Genomic DNA, 20,366 nt, shown 5'->3' on the forward strand with positions numbered 1-20,366 from the left:
CTTTGGAGATAGAGGATCAGGAGTTGAAGGTCATTCTTGCATACACAAAGAATTCCAAGCTGACAAGGCCTTCAGATGCCATCTGAAAACAACAAACAAACAAACAAACAAAACAGCGATTGCTGCTTGCTGTGGTTGCTTGTGAAGCGAGGAGACAAGAAGATTGTTATCCGGTGTGGAGCGGGAGTACACCTGGGTGAGTGACCTATCCATCAGCACCTGTGCATTTGTTCTTTAGGACCTCCTCGCTGCTGAGCAGCGAGTTTTCAGGTCCTTGGTGACCCCGAGAGTCAACCCTCCCCCTCTAGTGGCTCTCAGTGTGGTGGCTGCTGGGGAATCTGGCGTCTGGGCTCGCACGTCCCGGTTGGGGCGGTCAGGCTGGATGTTGCCTGGGAAGCAGCTCCGGGTTGCAGGGCAGGAACGCGCCCTTCCCCCGTGCAAACTTTCTGTCGCTGCGACGGAAGCAGGAACTTAGTCACGACAAAATCTGCGGGACCTGTGCGGGAGCTGCGGAGCATCCCCTGTGATCCTCCCCAGAGCCTTGAGCTGCTTCTCCGGTTCTTTGCAAAAGCGACTTAAGTCCTCCGTGGGTCCAAGCGCCACGGGGGCTATAGGTGGTTCTCGCTTGCAGGTAATGGCATCTCTTTCCTCCCTGACCAGCCTCGGGTAGAGTCGACCCCTGCTGAGAACAACTGCGTTCCTTTCCCGGGCCCAGCTCCAGCAACTAACTACCCCGAAGCGACCCCAGGGACCAGACTAGGGTAAAGGGGGCTGGCCTGGATAGTCGTGTCGCCGCAGTATCCCAAAGCAGATGATCAGGCAGGCTTGAAAGCACCTGCTATAAATGGCACACGCTCCAGAGGGAGGCTAAAGCATTCAGGGAGCAGCATGCAGTTGCTCAAAGGAAGGGAAAAGTTCCCATGGTCTCTCCTATGCTTTGTCTGCCCTTTTCCTTATTCAACCTGCTGTGTGATACTCTGTAAAGGTAGGTGTGTGTGCGGGGTGTGGGGAGGACAGTTACTGACTTCTTGATAGGAAGCTGTAAATGATTCCCGACAACTGAAATAGTTACATACAAGTTAAGTTTGAGTGACTCAGTAAGCTCTCTTCCGTCTGTGTCTCCTGTCCCCCTTTTCAACGAGATTAAGTTGAGCTTTACACTTTAAGCCCCAAGTAATAATGGATTAGATAACTTCATAGGCTAACGGCTCTAGGACTGTGCTAATATGTAACTCTTAATCAGGGATCAAAAAAGCCGGAAGATGTAAGTAACCTAAGAGCTGTTGGATATCTTTGGTGAAACTATTTGTTAATGAATTGTTTCACTAGCTGTGTAGCCCTGGCTAGCCTGGAACTCGTTACATACATAGATTAGGCTGGGCTCAAACTCGCAAGATCTGCCTGCCTCTGCCTCTCAAGTGCTGGGACTAAAGGCGTGCGCCGCCACTGTCGGGCAATTTTGGCCTTTCAAGACAGGATTTCTCTGTGTAGTTCTGGCTGTCCTGGAATGAGCTCTGTAGACCAAGCTGGCCTTGAACTCACAGAAATCTGCCTGCCTCTGCCTCCCAAGTGCTGGGATTACTTTTCTTTTTCTTTTTTGTTTTTCGAGACAGGGTTTCTCTGTGTAGCCCTGGCTGTCCTGGAACTCACTCTGTAGACCAGGCTGGCCTCGAACTCAGAAATCCGCCTGTCTCTGCCTCCCAAGTGCTGGGATTAAATGTGTGCGCCACCACCGCCCGGCTGTTTTTGTTTTAAGATTTAAAAAAAAATACATGTATTTGTGTGTGCACATATGAATACATGTTTATATTCTGGTGTATCTATGTAGGTCCGAGGACAACTTGTGGGAATCAGTTCTCTACTTCCACCGTATAGTTCCCAGGGATCTAGCTCAAGTTAGGTATGCACTGAGCCATCTCAAAGAATGGCACTCTCTGCGCAGTGGTTGCTGTAAAGATGCTGAGAGCACAGCCCCTGCCCAGTCTCCTCACACAGTTCAGATTTCTGTGCAAGCGCCGAGGACAGACTGTATCAGACTCTCCGCCCTTTCCTTTCCCTTCTCGAGGCTCCATGGATAGAATTCAGGAAGTCTGTGAACTCAGGGGAAATTTATTACTTCCTTTTCCTCTAACTAAAAGCAGTGTTTCCGTCAAGAAGAATGTAGGCAAAGTCATAGTAGAGTTAGCAGCGACTGTGATTTGCCACCACTAGAATGCACAGATACTTCTCATAGGTGTTATTCATTACAAATCTCTCAAAAGATTATATTCAGCACTGCTTCAAAACTGCAGCGGTTGTGTGATATTCCACTCATTTTTATTATTAATAAAGAAACACACATATAGTACACAATTGTTTTATTGTTTTAACTGGAGGTGGGATTGGGTTCTCTCATTAGGATTCTCTCTCTCTCTCTCTCTCTCTCTCTCTCTCTCTCTCTCTCTCTCTCTCTGTGTGTGTGTGTGTGTGTGTGTGTGTGTGTGTGTGTTTGAGTAAAGGTCTCACTGCATTCCAGGCTGGCCTGAAGTTCACTAGTAGCTCAGGCTAACCTAAAGCCTAGGTTGGGCTATCCCTGATTTCTTGTAAAGATTTAAGGTCATGGTCTCTATAAAGTACATAGACTGGCATGTGAAAATAATACATCTTCCCATTTTATTGTACACAGAAGTTGTAATTACAAGGGAAGTATTAAACTTGTGTTCTATTTCCATAGACTGACTTTGTATGATAACTTCATTTACCAACTAAAGTTTATTATTCACACAGGATTCACTTGGCATGTTATATAGTTCAGGGGAGTCTTAGTAGATACCCATTACAGCATCTTACAGAATAATTTCACAGCTGAAAGAATCTTCTATATTCCACCTGTCTATCCCTCTTCCCAGATTGGTAAGCTCTGATATTTTTTTTAAGGTTTTAAAAATTCTTTTTTGGTTGGGCAGTGGTGGCGCACACCTTTAATCCCAACACTTGGGAGGCAGAGGCAGGTGGATTTCTGAGTTTGAGGCCAGCCTGGTCTACAGAGTGAGTTCCAGGACAGCCAGGGCTACACAGAGAAACCCTGTTTTAAAAAACAAAAAACAAAAACAAAATTCTTTGTTTGAAGTTTGGTAGTATATACCTTTAATTCCAGCACTTGGGAGGCAGAGGCAGGCAGATCTCGGTGAGTTTGGGGCCAGTCTGGTCTACCTTGTAAGTTCCAGGGCAGCCAGGGTTATGTAGAGAGACTCTGTCTCAAAAATAAAATAAAATAAAATAAAATAAAATAAAATAAAATAAAATAAAATAAAATAAAATAATCCTTATTTTATATTTATGGGTATTTTGCTTGCATGTATGTCTCTGTACCACCTGAATGCACTTCCTGAGGAGGCCAGAAGAGGGCATCAAGTCCCCTGGGATTGGAGTTGTAGTTCCTCATAAACTGCCTTTTGGGTGCTGGTACCTGTGTCCTCTGGAAGAGGAGCCAATGCTCTTGATATTAAAGCCGTTTCTCCAGCCCCAGGTCTGATATCTGATTTGTTTTTTTTCCAGAGTATCAGGAGATATTTAGAGTCAAACTCAGAGTCAAACCTATTCATACTAGCTTCTTTTACTTAGCAATATACTATTGAAGAGTTTCCTTATCTCTCTGTTGCTTAATAATTCCCTTTCCTTCCTTCCTTCCTTCCTTCCTTCCTTCCTTCCTTCCTTCCTTTTTTTTTTCTTTTTAAATTTTTTTTTTTTTACTTTTTCAAGACAGGGCTTCTCTGTGTAGTCCTGGCTGTCCTGGAACTTCCTCTAGACCAGGCTAGCCTCAAACTCAAATTGATCCACCTGCCTCTGGGATTAAAGATGTGTGCTACCACCAACCCACTTTCATTTCCTTTTCTTTCTGAACAACATTTAAATATATAATGTGCTTTATTTATTTGTTCACCTGTGGAATGGCATCTTGGTTGTTTCTAGTGCTGAGCAGTTTTGAAGAATGTTACTATAGACATTTCCACGCAGATTGTGTGTGTGTGTGTGTGTGTGTGTGTGTGTGTAGAAACAAGCTTTTCAAAGTTTTTAAGTGTGTGTTCGTGGGGATGGAGGTCATGAGCCTACAGTACCTGCAGAGGCCAGAAGAGATTGTCAGATCCTTTCGGAGCTGGAATTTGACAACTCAGCATCTGTTCCTAGTAGCTGAGCCATCCCTCCAGTCTCTCCAGGCTCCAGACACCATTTGTAATTCATTTGGGTAAATATGTGTAGGACGGTTTGCTGACGTCTATGACCTTTATGCTTTGTAAGGCACAGTCACACTTTGACCAGAGTGGCCATACCAGTTTTCATTCCAACCAGCAAGGAATGGGAGTTCCAGTTGGTCCACATCCTAGTTAGCGTTTGGCACTGCCTCTTTCTTAGATTTTTACTATTCTACTAGGTGTGTAGTGGTGTCTCAGTGCTGATTAAAATTACAGTTCCTATGATAATACAATGTTGAGCATTTTTAGTATGCTTGTCTTCATATGTATATACATATATACATGTGTATATATACATATATGTATGTATGCGTACATATATACATGTATACACACATATATATTACTGGTGACACAACTGCTTGAATCTTTTGCCCATTTTTTTAGGGTTTTTTTGGGGGAAGGCTGTTTCTGTTTTTTTTTTTCCCCCTAGGCTTTTTTAGTTTTTTGGACAGTGTCCCAGGATGCAGTCCCTGGGTGGCCTAGAACTCAGTATATAGGTTAGGCTGGTTTCACACTCAATAGATATCTGCCTGCCTCTGCCACCTGGTACTGAAATGAAGGGTATATACTACCATGCCTGGCTCCGTTTTTTAGTTTTTCTCTTACTGTTAAGAGTTCTTGCTACAGTTTGGATGGCAGGCCTTTACCAGGCAGCTGTTTTTACAAATGATTTTCTGTGGTTGGAGTGGTGGCTCAGCACTTGCCAGGCAAACATGAGAACTGGAACTTCGGTTCCCGGGGCTGATGAGAAAGAGCACTGACTGTTCTTCTAGAGGTCATGAGTTCAAATCCCAGCAACCACATGGTGGCTCACAACCATCTACAATGAGATCTGATACCCTCATATGGGTGTCTGAAGACAGCTACAGTGTACTTACATATAATAAATAAATAGATCTTTAAAAAAAAAAAAAAGGAACTTCGGTTCCCAACCCTCACAAACACTGGGAAGGCTGAGCAGCCTTTGAAAGGCACAGGCAGGATCCCTGGGGTAAGCCGGCTAGGAAGACTAGCTGTATCGGCGAGCTCTGGGTTCGATTAAAAGACCCTGCCTCAGGAAAAGATGAAAGAGCTACTAAGAAAGATTCTCAACATCAGTGCCCCACAGGCATGCGCACCCACACACCACACATAACACACACACACACACACACACACACACACACACGGGCGCGCGCGCGCACGCAAGCACACATGCACGCACACACGTGCAGAAAGAACAGTGGCTTTTATAGAGCAACAGTTTTTGTTTTTTTAATTGAATAGAACATCTGTAGCAGGAGACACAGCTCAGTGCGTAAGAGCGCTTGCTGTTCCTACAGAGGACCTGGGTTCGGTTCTAGCACCCACAAAGTGGGTTCACAACAACCCATAGCTCCAGTTTCAGGGAGAGCCAGTGCTTTCTTCTGACATCCGTGGACACCACATAGGCACATGGTTCACGTACATACATGCAGGCTAAACACTCGTACAGGTAAAATAAAAAAAAAAAGTGAAACAAAAGTCAGCTTGTCTAGGGATGGTGCTTTTGCCGCTGTGTCTATAAAACACATCATTTAACTAAAGAACGTGAAGACTTGTTTCCTGTCAATTCCTGGAATTGTATAAGTTTGTGTTTTACATTTAGGGCTGTGATCCACTTTGAGTTCATTGCGAGAAAGGTAAAAAGTTTGTGTCTCCATTTATTTTTTACATGTGGCTATCCCGTTGTTCTAGCACCATTTTAAAAAGATCTAGTTTATTTTTATTTATGTGTCTGTATGTAAATATGAACACGTGTGCAGAGGCTAGAAAGGGCCCCTAGAGCTGGACTTACAGGTGTCGGTGAGCCCCCTAAAGTGGGTGCTGGGAACCAAGTTCTACAAGAACAACAAATGCTGTTTAGCACTAAGCTGTCTAGCTAGCCCCCGGTGCTATATTTGAATTACCTTTGCACCTTTGCCAAAGACTAGCTGTCTGTGTTTGTGTGTGCCGGCTCCTAGGCTACCTCCCCTTTTGCTAACCTAGTCATCTCTTCTTTTGCCAGCACTGTTTTCAGATAACCATAACTTTCCGCCAAGCACTGAATGAGGGATTGTCGGTTTACTGATACTAGTCTTCTACTGTGCCGACTGACTCTACGACTGACTCTACAGGTCTCCTTGCATCTCCATCTAACTGTTAAAAGTATTTTGTTGTTATCCACAGAGCGGCTTACTTTCTCCCCATTGGATTCCACGTTAGAATCCAAACTTGGCAAGTGCCCTTACCTGCTGAGCCATCTCACACTGTAGCCCAGGTTGCCTGTAACTCACTATATAGCCCAGGCTGGCCTATAACTCACACTATATAGCCCAAGTGGACCTTGAACTCGTGATGATCCTCCTGCTTCAGTTTCCCAAGGATCATTGATGAAGTTTTTTTTTTTTCTTTCTTTGATTTCTCTCATTACAGCTTGTAGATACATTTACACACACACACAGACACACACACAGTCTTTACCTCCTAAGGACTAGAATTGTAGGTGTGTGCCAACAAGCTCTGTGTCATGCTGGGAACCGAACCCAGGGCCTTGTGGTTGTTGTCTGAGCAGTACCAACTGAGTTACATCCGAAGCTTCTAAAACCGATTCTGATAAAATAAGCGGCTTCCGGTGGACTTTAAAGTATGCTGTGTAGGTGTTGTAGCACTGTTTGCAGCCTCAGGCCATCTTGTGCATTTAGAGCATTTCTCTCAGGATAGGGCCTATGCTTCCTTAGATTACCACAGGAGATCATAGTCAAAGAACGGTTAAAGAAGCAGAAACTTGGAGATGGGTCAGTGGGTAAAAGCATTTGCTGCTCAAATTGAAGATCTGAGTTTGAATCCTCCACACCCATATAAAAAGCCAGGCATACCATAACCTGAGACATCAGTGTTGGGTGCAGGGGGAGAGCAGTGTCAGCAAGCCAGCCCAGCTCCAGGGAATAAGCTGGAGAATGCTAGATTAGGACACCCATATCCTCTCTGACCTCCGCGCACAGTAGGGTTATGCACACTGTGTTGGTTCCTTTTTGTTATTGGTGGTGTGGTGGAACACTACGATCAAAAGCAACGTACAGAAGGAAAAAGTTACTTTGGTTTATAATCCCCGAGGGAAAGTCTGTAATGGCCGGAAAGGCACGACACGGCTGCGGGACCAGGAAGCTGGTTGGTTACATCTTTATCTACACATAATGAATAAAGTGAAAATCGGGGAGGGGGCAGAAAAAGGTGGGGAGAAAGAGGAAGCAAGAAGTAGAACAAAGATGTAAATTGTCAAGGCCTGTCTCTAATGATGTACTTCCTCCAGCAAGGTTGTCTATCCTAATGTTCCAAAACCTCCCCCAAACTGTCGACCAAGGGTTCAAACAAATGAGCCTACGGTGGGGGGGACATTTCTTAATCAAATAACCACATCTGCTCACCTGCACATGCACATAACACACACACAGAGCCAGCTGTGGTGGCACGCTGCTTTAATTCTAGAACTTATCAGACCAGGGGCATGCTGATCTCTCTGAGTTCCAGGCCAACCTGGTCTTTATAGTAAGACCTTTGCTTCCAGATAAAGAGGAAGGAAGCAAGGAACATGGGAAAGAAGGCAGACAAGCAGGCAGGCAGGCAGGCAGCAGGCAGGCAGGCAGCAGCAATTCAGCATGAAGCCAGAAATATGTATTCTGGAAATATAAGTGTGGGTGAGGTATGGCTTTGGCAATTTAACACTGGTTTTTTCTTAAAGAACCAGGTACTCGACAAAGTCTGATTTTTCTAGAGTTGTATGTTTTTCTTGTTTGGTTACAAGCATGTATCACTCATGTAGCTAACTTTTGTGTTGAGGGGGTTATAAAAAAAAAAAAAAGATAATTACTCCTAAACTCGCCCTTATCAGAGCCAGAATGTTCCCCATGCTAACCGACGAGTTCCTAGAATTGAACCATTAGACTTGCGTCTCAATTGGTATTTACAGAGAAGCAATGTTCTGCAGGGCTAGTGTGAGGGTTCAAGAGGGGCCCGTGCGCGAGTTGCTTAGCACAGTCGATGCCAGCCTCTCCCAGATGGCTTTACATATTGATTACTATTACTGAGGAGGGCTGCATGCTGAGCTACCAGCCTTGCTTCAGCAACGGTGCCGACAGTTTTATGGCCTTTCTCCTCTTGGTTGGTAAGGGCAAAATGATGAAGGATTCCTGAACTCATAGACAAGGGATTTCCATTTACACTTTCTTCATAGGTATTTTATTTATTATTATTGTTTATTATTTGTTTTTAAAGCAATGTTTTGTTTCGTGTGTATGTATATGTGTGAGTATTGTGTCAGTACCTATGCAGAAGAAGGCATGGGGCCCTTACAGTTGCAGTTATAGACAGTTTGTGAGCCATAAAAAAAAGTATGCTAGAATCCAAACTTGGCAAGTGCTCTTTTTTTTTTTTTTTTTTTTTTTTTTTTTTTTTTTTTGGTTTTTTCGAGACAGGGTTTCTCTGTATAGCCCTGGCTGTCCTGGAACTCACTCTGTAGACCAGGCTGGCCTCGAACTCAGAAATCCGCCTGCCTCTGCCTCCCGAGTGCTGGGATTAAAGGCGTGCGCCACCACCGCCCGGCGGCAAGTGCTCTTATGTGCTGAGCCATCTCACACAGTCCAGGTTGGTCTGGAACTCACTATGTAGCCCAGGCTGACCTATAACTCATACATTGTGAAGCCCAGGTGGACCTTAAACTCATGGTGATCCTCCTGCTTCAGCTTCCCAAGGATCACTGATGAATTTTTCCCTTTCTTTCTTTCTTTCTTTCTTTCTTTCTTTCTTTCTTTCTTTTTTTTCTAGAGTAAAAGCAAACCGTACAATCTTCCTGAAGTAAACTGAGACCAGAAGGGCCATTCTTGACCAGAAAGGCCCATCCTTGGTCTTTGAAGAGAGACCAAGATGAAGCAACAGTTCAGAATGTTCTTCAAGGGAGAGAACTTGGCTTATACATTGGTGGTAATTTCCTTCCTGACATCAAGGCTGTCTGCTGATCAGAACTGTCTCACCAAGAGTCTAGAGGATGTTGTCATTGACATCCAGTCTTCGCTTTCGAAAGGCATCAGAGGCAATGAGCCCATATACACGGCAACTCAGGAAGACTGCATCGGTGCCTGCTGTTCAACACAAGACATAGCAGGTGGGTAGCTCAGTCTGCTGTGGCCTGTGTGTTTTGTGACAGTGGTGGTTGGATGGTGTGTCTGGTTAGTTTGCACCAGTGGTTCTCCGTAGAACAGAAAGACAAGTGAGGCAGTGGCTGGGGAAGGGTCCACAAGTACATCCCACCATCCCGTCCTAGAGCTGTATTAAAGTTGCTGGTAAGTGTGTCCGTATATCTCTTAGATAGGTTCAGGGATGAAACTCAGGTCACAGGCTTACACAGCCGCTCATTCACCAGATAAGCATTCTTACTGGTGAGAAGGAAACTCTAAAATCTGTGAACAGATTTGTAGCAACTCTGTAAGTACTTTCATTGTTAAATAAAGTAGGAAACCCTCCATTCTTGGCAATGAGGACAAATATCTGGTTTTCTGTGTTTCCAGAAAACATCCACACATCCAGCATTCAGTCCTGACAGATAATATTTCCGGCTTATATAAATTGGGGTTTTTTTTGGGGGGGGGGGTTGTTTGTTTGTTTTTTGAGACAGTGCTTCACTGTATAGACTAGACTGCCCTTGAACTTGTGATGATTCTCCTGCCTCTGCATCCTGAGTATTGAGATTACAGGATGTATAACTAACTGTGTTCTGCTTTTGTTTTGGGCGGGGTGTTATATAGCTCATGTTAGCCTCAAACTCACTATGTAGCCGTGGTTGCCCCTGAACTCCTGACCCTCATGCCTTGGCCTCTATTTGCTGAGATTACAGATGGGGCCACCTGCCCAGCTAGCTTTCTCCTCCCCACCACACCCTCCACCCCCACCCCACCCACCCCCACTTTTAGTTCTTTCTTACTCTTGTTCCCAGTCTAAGAGACAAATGTCACCCCCAGTCAGGACAGATCTTCCCCACTGAGTTAATCCTTCCTGGAAGGACACACCCAGGAGGGTGCTTCACTGACTCCTGTGTGCATCTCAAACTTATCAAGTTGACAGTGACATTAACCTCCAGCAATGCTGCTGCAGGTATCACCCTGTCAGAAAAGGAAGAGCAGGTTGCCTCCAGTGAACTGAATATGGTATTTTGACATAGAACCTCTTATAGTCAGACTGGCCTCAATCTCGGTAGTAGCCGAGGATGGCCTTGAACTCCTGCTTGTTCAGTCTTTACCTCCTGAGTCCTGAGGATTACAGGACTATACCACCACACCTAGCAAAAACATGTCTTTTGTTGCCGGTTTTTGTTTTTCAGATTTATTTTTATTTTATGTGTCTGGGTGGTTTGCCTGCATATATGTGTGCTTATCATATGTTTGCTTGGTACCTGAGGAGGCCAGAAGACAACGTCAGGTCCTCTAGTGCTGGAGTTACAGACAATTGGGAATATCATGTAGGTGCTACGATTCTAACCCCTAGCCCCTTAAAGGTAACTTAACAACTGGAAGATTTATCTCTGAAGAACTAAATGCTCTGCTAAAAATTGGTTTGTGGAGGTGAAGAGATGGCTCAGTGGCTAAGTACCCTGGCTGCTTTTCCAGAGGACCCAAGTTTCAATCCCAGCATGCACTTGATGCTCACAACCATCTGTAACACCCGTTCTAGACGATCTGGTGCCCTCTTCTGGCTTCTGCAAGTACTGCATGCACATGGTACACAGGATGCAGGCAAGACACCCATATGCATAAAACAGATAATAATACAATTTTAAGTTAGAAAAAAAAAAGGCTTTTTCAAGATTTTTAACTCAGGTTTCTAGAGCCAATCAAGTGTTACTAAACTCGGGGAAAGGCAATTATCTGAGAAGTCAGCAAAGAAGCAAAGTGAACAGAGGTACGTACTCTGCGGTAAATACAGAGTATTTACAACTCCTCCATCTTGCCCTAGTCTAGAAAGTTCCATTTCAAAATTGTGCTTACAAGTCTTTCATTGCAGGGGACAAGTCATGTAATTTGATGATCTTCGACACCCGGAAGACAGACAGACAGCCCAACTGCTACCTGTTTTTCTGTCCCAGTGAGGACGCCTGTCCGTTGAAGCCAGCCAAGGGCCTTGTGAGCCACAGGCTCATCAGAGGTATGAAAGGTGAGGCTCTCTTTCTTTTGTGACTAAATTATTTAGAGCTTTGGCTTCTGTGGAAGATTTCCTGTAAGAATCTAAGTACCAAAAAAGTTCATAAATATTTCATGATTTGAAATTCATTAAACTAAAATATAGTTTCCTATGATAGCATCTGGCAGTATTTTTTATTTTGTCTTTCCCTTCATATTATGAAAAGTGCAGAGCTCTGTAGTGGACGCCTTTCTTTTTAAAAAAGACAACATCTCCTAGGTAGCCCAGTTGCTTGTTAATATTCTTTTTGTTCCTTTATTCAGGAAATAAAAGAATGTTATTTAGCACTTGCTTCGCCTTAGCACACTTTTATGAAGTGCTGAACATAAAGACCACAGTTCTCATTTCTCAAGCTGACTTTAGGGGGTGTGCAGAGACCACAGCCATAACGCATGCTCATGAAGAGTGTGGAGAAGTCGGAAGTGATGTGCAGAGTTGAGATGACCCAACAGAACAATCACCAAGGGGACCCCCGAAATTAGGTGATCGGTGAAGGTGTAACCCCTAGAGATTGAGATCTGAAAAGTCAGGGGCCAGATAAGCAGATCTGAGGAGACAAGGAAGATCTTCCAGGACCATGATTCTTAGGCTGAATGGATTTGGAATGTTTGAAAAGCAAACATTCATTCCAAGCACCACCACCACCACCCCCCCGAGTCATAGTAAGCTACACAGAGTATGTGGTGTGAAGAGGTAGAGATCACTCGTGCATATGACTTCCAGAAGAGGTAGATTTTATTGTTTGTGGATAAGGGGAATGCTGAAGGAGTTTTTGGGTAGGCGTGTTCCATGGTATCTTTTTTAAAAAGTTCCTGTTGTTGTGTATGCGTGTGTGCACATGATCTGGCATGTGTGGAGGTCAGAGAGAGTCTTGTGGTCTTGCGTTCCTCCTTCCACCTTTGTGTGCCTTCTGGGTATCTTGCTCAGGTCTTGCATTGTCAGGCTTGTGCAGTGAGAGCCTCTACCCTCTAAGCCAGCTTGCTTGCCCAAATAATTTGTCTTGCTTTTGTTTTTTGTAAGACAGGCTCTCTTCCTGATAAAGTATTGGCTAGCCTGAAACTTGTTATGTAGTCTAGCCTGGTCTTGAACTCAGAGAGGTCTGCCTACCTCTGTCTCCAGAGTGCTGAGGCTAACACTGTGTGCTTCTGTGGTATCTTTAAGGAGACTTCTTAAAGTTCACTGGGGTCTCCTTTTGGAACCACCCTGAGGCCACAGGAATGGGAAGATGGAAAAACTGGTTGCTTGGGAAGTAAGATGTAGGCAGAAGATGGTCGGAGATTAAAGGAGATAGAAAGAGGTAAGGTTGTAAGGCTCGCTGGTGGCCAGGAAAATGGACACAAGGAGGCCAAGGTCTAGCTTTTGAACTGAACATCTAGATGGATGGGGTCACCATTTGTGAACTGGCTAATTTTGAGGAAAGCAGCATCAGAGTCAGGAAGTAGAATAGAATCAACAGTTCTCTCTTGCCTGTTAAATTGAGGTGCTTTGTGGAATGAACTATCTGGAGGACCTGGATGTGTGCTTTGTCTCCTGAGTGTGTGTGTTGGGGGGGGGGTTCCTGAATTTTGTTCCAGAACCAGGAAATTCAGTGTGCCAAACATTTCCTGAAAGTCGTGGAAAAGGCACAGATTGTTTGAATGGTCTGCTACGGTGATATAAATGATAATTGAAGATTAAGTCTCTTAATTTCCATAATACTTCTGTAGAGTTGCTATTTTTATGGTATATGAAAGAAGAAATACGAGATAAAGATGCTGGCCAGTCAGTGGAGACAAGAGGAAAGGAAAGTAGATCTATGTAGGATCGTTTTTAAGGATGAGTAAGAAGGTGGAGGAACTGGAATCAAGCTGTTCTGGTGATAGCCACCAGGGGGCGTCATGAGCACAGAGCAGATTGAAGGACGGTTCCTGGCACCAGATCCTGGACACATGCAAAGGACTGTTTATTCTTACAGGATGTATACAAGTTATGTTCTTAATTCTATTTATAAATCTATCGTGTTTATGGGTTGAGTTCTTCCATTGATCATAAATTATCCTGTCTGAACTGAACTGAAGTGTAAATATCTGTTTGGTGGTTTGTTTCTGAAGGAGCTTTTATTTCCTGTAACCAACTGACTAATATTTACAGACTGACACTTTGAAAGACGACAGTGGACTCTGCTCGGTCTATAAAAGCACTGCAGCTGAGCATTCATCTGTCTTTAATAGCTTTGCAATTTTTTACCAAGCTCTGTGAAAATGGGAGAATTCAGAAATCCAATAAATTGGAAATCTATTTGCTTAGCTGGTTTCCAAGAAATAGCCTCTGGTTTTTTTTTTTGTTTGTTTGTTTTTTGGGTTTTTTTTATTTTTTATTTTTTTGACTCATCGAAATCCCTTGAGAAATGAAACTCTAAAGAAGAGTTTAAGGCCCAGGGCTGTTTCCTAAGCCCCAGAGAGAAGCCCCGCCCAGTGCAAACAGCAGTGGGTGAGGTGAGAGGAGCAGGTGTGGAGGGTTCTGCTGGTTCTAGGCTCTTTGCCAACACTTGTATCTTATCAAGCCGGACTAGTGTTTGCTTTTCATTATAGCTGAGGTCACATGCTTGAGAAAGCAAACAGCTGTTTTGGTCATTCTTGTCAGTGGATATATCTAACTTACAGTATCAAATAGACCAGGTCAGTTAGCTGAAAGGTCTTGTTCTCTCCCTCTCTCTCTCTCTCTCTCTCTCTCTCTCTCTCTCCCCCTTCCCTTCCTCCCTTCCTCCTTCTCTCCCTCCCTCCCTCTTTCTTTCCTAGTTATTTTTTTATTTTAGAATATTATTTAAGTGTTTTATTATAATACTTTATTTAGTTTGTGGTGTATGTGCATGTGTGTGTGTTCACATGTGGTGTGTGTGTGTGTGTGTGTGTGTGTGTGTGTTGTACAGAGCTGTGTTCACCATAGTGATAGTGTAGAGGTCAGAGGACAACTTGTGGGAGTTGTTTCTCCCTGGGGCCTCATGTATACTATAAGCTACACTCCCAGCCCCGAGTCATCATTTTGAGTCATCATTTTTACTAAATACCTTATGATACAGATGGTGATGCTATGAATGAATGTGACATCACATGTAATATATATATATATATATATATATATATATATATATATATATATGGAAGAAATTGAGAGAGAGATCTGTCTGTGTTATTGGAGGAAAAAAGAAGCTCAAGTACCCAGATTTTTTTTTTTCTTGGTGGGGTGTGGGGGGAAGAAGTGAAGTAGTTTGAGACAGTCTATGTAACCCAGGCTGGCCTTGAACTCACTATGCTGCTGAGGGTGACTGTAAACTCTTGACCCTTCTACTTCCCAAGTGCTGGTATTATAGACATCACTACCAGCCAGCCCCTACTTCTATTTTAGAGTAGAGCACAGTAGCCTAGGGCATGTGTCGGGCAGCTTTTCTATCCAGTGTCAAACAGTAGTTAGGTTTTAGAGGCCCTGGGCTGAAGCACTCTGGCCATGGGCAGTTATATCTCTTCACCATTCGCCTTATCCTATAAAAGCTGCCGCGGTGGCTATGTAAATAAATGAACATGCTGGGCACCGGTAAAACTTGAAGAGCGGTAAAATTCAAATAGTGTATGATTTTCACATGTCCAAAGTTCTCTTGGTTATTTGCAGCCACTGAAACATGTAAACTTCATTCACAGCTTGCACAGCACACGGAGGTAGGTAGCAGGCTGGATTTGACCATTGATGTCATTCAACGCCGTCCTAGGTGAATTAAGTGACTCTTGGAGAGCTTCCTGTAGCCTGGTGAGGTGATACATGCCTATCATACCAGCAGGGTGGAGGTACTCGGGTCAGGAGCTCAAGGCAAGCCTTGACTACATATCAAATTTAAGAGTAGTCTGAGCTACCCGAGACTGTCTCAAACAAATGAAATAGGGCCAGCAAGATGGCTCAGTGGGTAAAGGCACCAATGGCCAGGCCTGATGACCTAAGTCTGAACCCCAGGGCCTCTTGTGGTACAGGGAAAGAGCAAGTTGTCTTCCGACCTCCACGCATACACGCTGGGTCCCTTCCTCCATCTCTCAATAAATAAATGTTTAAAATATAAAATAATAACAATACATAATAAAGGACCATAGAAAGGTATGAGGATTAGTGAGCACACCCATGCTGTCACACCTCTGCAGTTGCCCCTTGGATCGGCTAGGAGTCAGAAGAAACCAACATGGAGGGACATTAAGAAGAAAAAGGGGGAGGAAGATAACACCTCCTGTGTCTCCTGCAGTTCTTCTTTTTTTTTTTTTTTTTGGTTTGGTTATTCGAGACAGGGTTTCTCTGTGTAGTCTTGGCTGTCCTGGAACTCACTCTGTAGACCAGGCTAGCCTTGAACTCTCGAACTCAGAAATCCACCTGCCTCTGCCTCCCAAGTGCTGGGATTAAAGGCGTGCGCCACCACCGCCCGGCCTTTTTTTTTTTTTTTTTGACTCATTTTTTTTCTCTGTCCGGTTCTTCTTATATTTTGAGACAGGGTATTATGTACCCCCAGGGTGGCCTTGACCTCTCTGTGTAGCAGAGGATGGCTTTGAACATCTGATCCTCCCGTCTTCACCTCCTGGGGGCTGGGATTACAGGTGTGTTCCACCGTGCCCAGTTTATGTGATGCTGGGGGCTGAGTCCAGGGCTTCGTGTATATATGCCGAGCAAGTGTGCTACCAACCAAGCTACACTCCCAGCCCCGACCGGCTGTTCTAATATTATCAACACAGCCAAGTAGCGTAGTTAATACTGAGCAATTCAAATTATCTCTCGCTGCACTTGATTGCCTTAAGTAGCTTTTCCAGTTTGAACTGTGATAGACAGCTATGTGTGGCTCAGAGCAACCTCACCACCACCACCACCACCATTGTTCCCTGGGAGCTGGTCTGAATGGTCCTACCCCGCATACCCAGTGTGGGCTTTATGGTTTCAAACATCATTCCCATAACGTAAGGCATTTGCTCCACTAACTCCAAGCTTTGAAAGTCCAAGCAAGTCAAGTCTCTGGATAGCCTTCCTCTTCTGATAACACTCTGAACCCACCACCCCTGACTTTATTTGGAAAATGTGATTTGCCTTGTGCTATTTCTTCGGCTCAATGTTCTTCAACGAGTCCAGATCCTGAAGCCTCACTCCTCCCTGTTTCTGTCAAACCACCCTCACTGTTCAAGGCCCGTGACTCCTCATTTCCCCAAGGCCTCTCTCACTCGCTCTCTCCTCTCTCACTCTTTCTCACCTGTCCCAAGCCCAGGCTGGAACGTCTGTCTCCATGATTGCCTGTCACATTGGCAGTTGGGGGGAAGCTTGCCTCACACAGCAGTTTTCCTGCCAGTCCTCATCCTGCTCAGCTCATCCGGGACCTCCCTGCACTGCCTCAGCCATCGGCAATCTTTCTCTCCCTAGCCCTCCTGCCTTCTACAGGGTTCTTCTCCCAGCCTCTCTGCTGTTCCCACCTATTTCTTAGTCACCCTGGGCACCTCCAACCCCCACTGTCTCTTCTCTTCTTCCCACCAGGCTAGAAATAAACCACACCATGGAGTAAAGAGACACTGTTGTGATATTTAACGATGCTTACTTTGTCTTTGTTTTTTTTTTAATTTTATACATGCTTTTATGAAATATCCAGTGCCTGAAGCTGGGGTGTAGTTCACTTATATCATGCATGCATAATATATACAGGATAGCTCTGTTTTCATTTTCCAGCATGTATGTACAAGTGTACATACACACACATACACACACACACACAGAGGGAGAGGGAGAGGGAGAGGGACAGAGAGACAGAGACAGACAGAGAAGAGACAGAGATGGAGGGAGGAGAAGACAGAGAGAGAGAGAGAGAGAGAGAGAGAGAGAGAGAGAGAGAGAGAGAGTTGTCAGTCAGTCTGTCTTAGTTTGTTTTCTAGTTCTGTGATAAAACACTGACCAAAAGCAGTTTGGGGAGGGAAGGGCTTATTTGGCTTATGTAAATCACAGTCCATCATTGAGGGAAGAATCCAAAGCAGAAACCTGGAGACAGGAGCCGATGAAGACATCCTGGAGGAAAGCTGCTTGCTTTCCATGGCTGGTTCAGCCTGTTTTTTCATACAACCCAGGACGATCTGCCCAGTGGTAGCACCACCCACAGTGGGCCAAGTCTGCCCACATCAATCATTAACCAAGAAAATGCCATGAAAGACTTGTCTACAGGCCAATCTGATGGAGGTGTTTTCTCAGTGGAGGCTCCCCTTCCCAGATGACTCTGGTTTCTATAAACTGACAAAACAACAACTCACCAGCGTGTGCATCAGGAATCAAGTCTGGGGACATAGTAAACATTTGTATTTTACATATACCTACTGTGGACATTTTAACTCTTCTTTTGATTTTCTTTATACTTTCAGATTTTCCACTGACCAGAGATAATTCATCACTCCAAAAGTTAACGCAAGAAGACTCTCTCTCACTTGGCCATACCTCACCAGGAGTTGCCCCTGGGGTCCCTCCCCCAGCAGGTTACCCAAAGCCCACAGGCCTGTCTTGGAGAGACATATCTTCTCCGAAGTCCACAGCCTCCCCACATTTGCAGAAACACATCAAGGTTGATGAAGCAAGCACGCAGCTCCCTTTCTATGAAGGAAAAGGCCATTCCCAGAGTTTACAGCTTCCCTCGGAACTAAAAATGGCTCATCTGCTCCCTAAAACGGTGCCAACTCCATCTACTGCATCTTCCGCCGTAACTGTTCCTCCCCTCCGTAACATCTCTGCCACCTTGAAGCCTGCACTTCTGTTGGCCAGCATTTCAGTGACACCTAAGGCTTCATGGCAGAATGAAGCCACCACAGCTCCACTTGTAACCACTGTGACCTCGAAGCCCCCAGCAGCCCCCGTGTCTACACGTTTTACACCCATGAGTACACACCAGGGAGCGTTGACTACCATCTTTCTGGCACATACAGATTCAAAAGGCATCTTAGAAGTAGTGCCCTTTCCAGAAGGGTCTACGCTAACTTCAGACACAAAGCATGAGAAGAGCTCTGTGGTCGTTTCTTTGTCAACCTCAGAGTCTTCCATTACAAACAAGACTGCTTCCTGGGAGAACCCAAGGGGCAGTGTAGGTAGTGCATCACTGAAAAAGGGTCCAAAAAGCCAGCATGGCCTTTCATTTGAGAAGTGGCTTCTCATTGGGACCCTCCTCTTCGGTGTTTTGTTTCTGGTAATAGGCCTCGTCCTCTTGGGTAGGCTGCTGGTTGAATCCCTCCGTAGGAAACGGTATTCAAGACTTGACTACCTGATCAATGGAATCTACGTTGACATCTAAAGACAAATCAGGTGTCTCTTAGTTCATGTAAGAGCTCGTGGCCAGATGCGCCTGTGTTTCTTCTGCCCAACCTGTCTCAGCAGGAACTATATCTTGAAGAATAGCCGCCCCCCACCCTTCCTTCTTCTTTTCCTTTTTGAAACAGGCTCAGGTAGCCCAGACTGGTTTTGAACTCCTGATCTTCCTGCCTCTGCCTCCTGAGGCAGTTGCAGATTTCACTACCATGTCTGGATTTTTTTTTCCATATTAGGACATTTTGTTTTAATGGATCTGACATCTTAATCAATCTGAGGACTGTTCGAAAACAATTTTAATTGCTATTGATTACAGAGATAAAATGGTATATGTTTTAGTTAGGTTTTCTATTGCTGCAATAAAACACTATGATCAACAGAAAAGGCAGCTAGGAAATGCTCAGGAAGCACTGGCTGCCTGAGGCAACCAAGGGTCAGGCCTGTTGTAATCCGTCCTGTCCCAGATGGAGACTATGGTCCCTTGCAGGCTTCTGGACTGAAGTAGCACTGGCTGCTGGTGAGGGTGGACTCTGCCTCTTCCCAGGCTTCCTGGTTTGTCAAAGCTGCTTCTTTACTGGCCTGGGAGGAAAGTTCCACCACCTGGCTGACAAGTCTGCAAGCTCCAGGTCTTTCTCAGCGACCAAGCCCTTCAGTTCCTTCAGCCAACAATTCAGCTGTGCACTGGCTCCAGGCTGCTGTGTGCTGGCTCCTTGCACTTGTGCACTGGCTTCTGGGGAGTAGATGCTCATATCATCCAGGAGCTGCAGGGTGGTCCTCAGGACTGGCTGCAGATCATCTAGGAGCTTCTGCCCACTTCCTTCCATGTGGACAGCCTGTATGGGCAGCTCGTGTCGCGTGCTGTCCAGGGCTCTGCCCAGTGTCTTGTATTCCTCTTTGAAGTGCTCTAACACAGGCTGAAGAGGGCTCAGCGCCTCAATCTGGGCATCAAGGGCAGTGGCCAGCTCCTGCTGTTTCTGTCGGAGAAGCAGCTGTCGTCGCAGCTCCAGTGCCTGCCTCTGCAGCCTCTCCTTCTCATGGCACATGGCTGCCAAGTCCTTCTCCGCCTTCTCCTCCAGCACAGCCAGGTTGTCCATGTCTGGATTTTTAATTTAAAAAAAAAAAACTTTAAAATTTTTTTTTCCAATACTACAGGTCAGGGCCTTCTGCATGCTAGGCAAACCATCTCCTCCTGAGCCACGCCCTCAGGTCAACCACTTTCTGTTTGTCTGTTTGGCCTTTTTTTTTTTTTTTTTTTTTTTAAGAGGAAGAGAGAAGGGATAAAAGAAACTAAGTTACTGAGTGGCCTGTCTGTAGAATAGTAGCTGAAAATAATTCCTAACTAAAATATTAAGTATACTTGAACATAAACTAGAAATGTGTATCTGGCTTTAGAAGACAAATCATAGGTTTAGGACATCTGAGCTGTGATTCATTACTATCTCCCATTCTAGATAACGGCAACTGTTGGATACTAGTTTTAATGGATCCTCTTTTCGGAGTTTTTTTTTTATATGAATTCCAATAAAACTCGTTCCAGATGTATCTCCCTCCAATTAAATATTTGAATAAATCTCTTGT

General features: G+C 44.8%; 2 protein-coding genes across 2 annotated transcripts; one reads left to right on the forward strand and one right to left on the reverse strand.

Annotated features, from left to right (window-relative positions):
• Nucleotides 1-549: 549 nt before the first annotated feature.
• On the forward strand, nucleotides 550-19,958 carry Mansc1 (MANSC domain containing 1). Its single transcript, XM_028781000.1, has 4 exons — nucleotides 550-631; nucleotides 9,057-9,393; nucleotides 11,286-11,435; nucleotides 17,858-19,958. The coding sequence occupies exons 2-4, from the start codon at nucleotides 9,156-9,158 to the stop codon at nucleotides 18,772-18,774; spliced, it is 1,305 nt and encodes a 434-aa protein (XP_028636833.1). The 5' UTR covers nucleotides 550-631; nucleotides 9,057-9,155; the 3' UTR covers nucleotides 18,775-19,958.
• On the reverse strand, nucleotides 19,171-19,882 carry LOC114632376 (HAUS augmin-like complex subunit 8). Its single transcript, XM_028780905.1, is given in 2 exon segments — nucleotides 19,171-19,405; nucleotides 19,408-19,882. Coding segments are annotated over 2 exon segments (621 nt in total). The 3' UTR covers nucleotides 19,171-19,259.
• Nucleotides 19,959-20,366: the final 408 nt, after the last annotated feature.

This window comes from Grammomys surdaster, unplaced genomic scaffold (genome assembly GCF_004785775.1).
Source record: "Grammomys surdaster isolate TR1022 unplaced genomic scaffold, NIH_TR_1.0 373, whole genome shotgun sequence".
NCBI lineage: Eukaryota > Metazoa > Chordata > Mammalia > Rodentia > Muridae > Grammomys > Grammomys surdaster.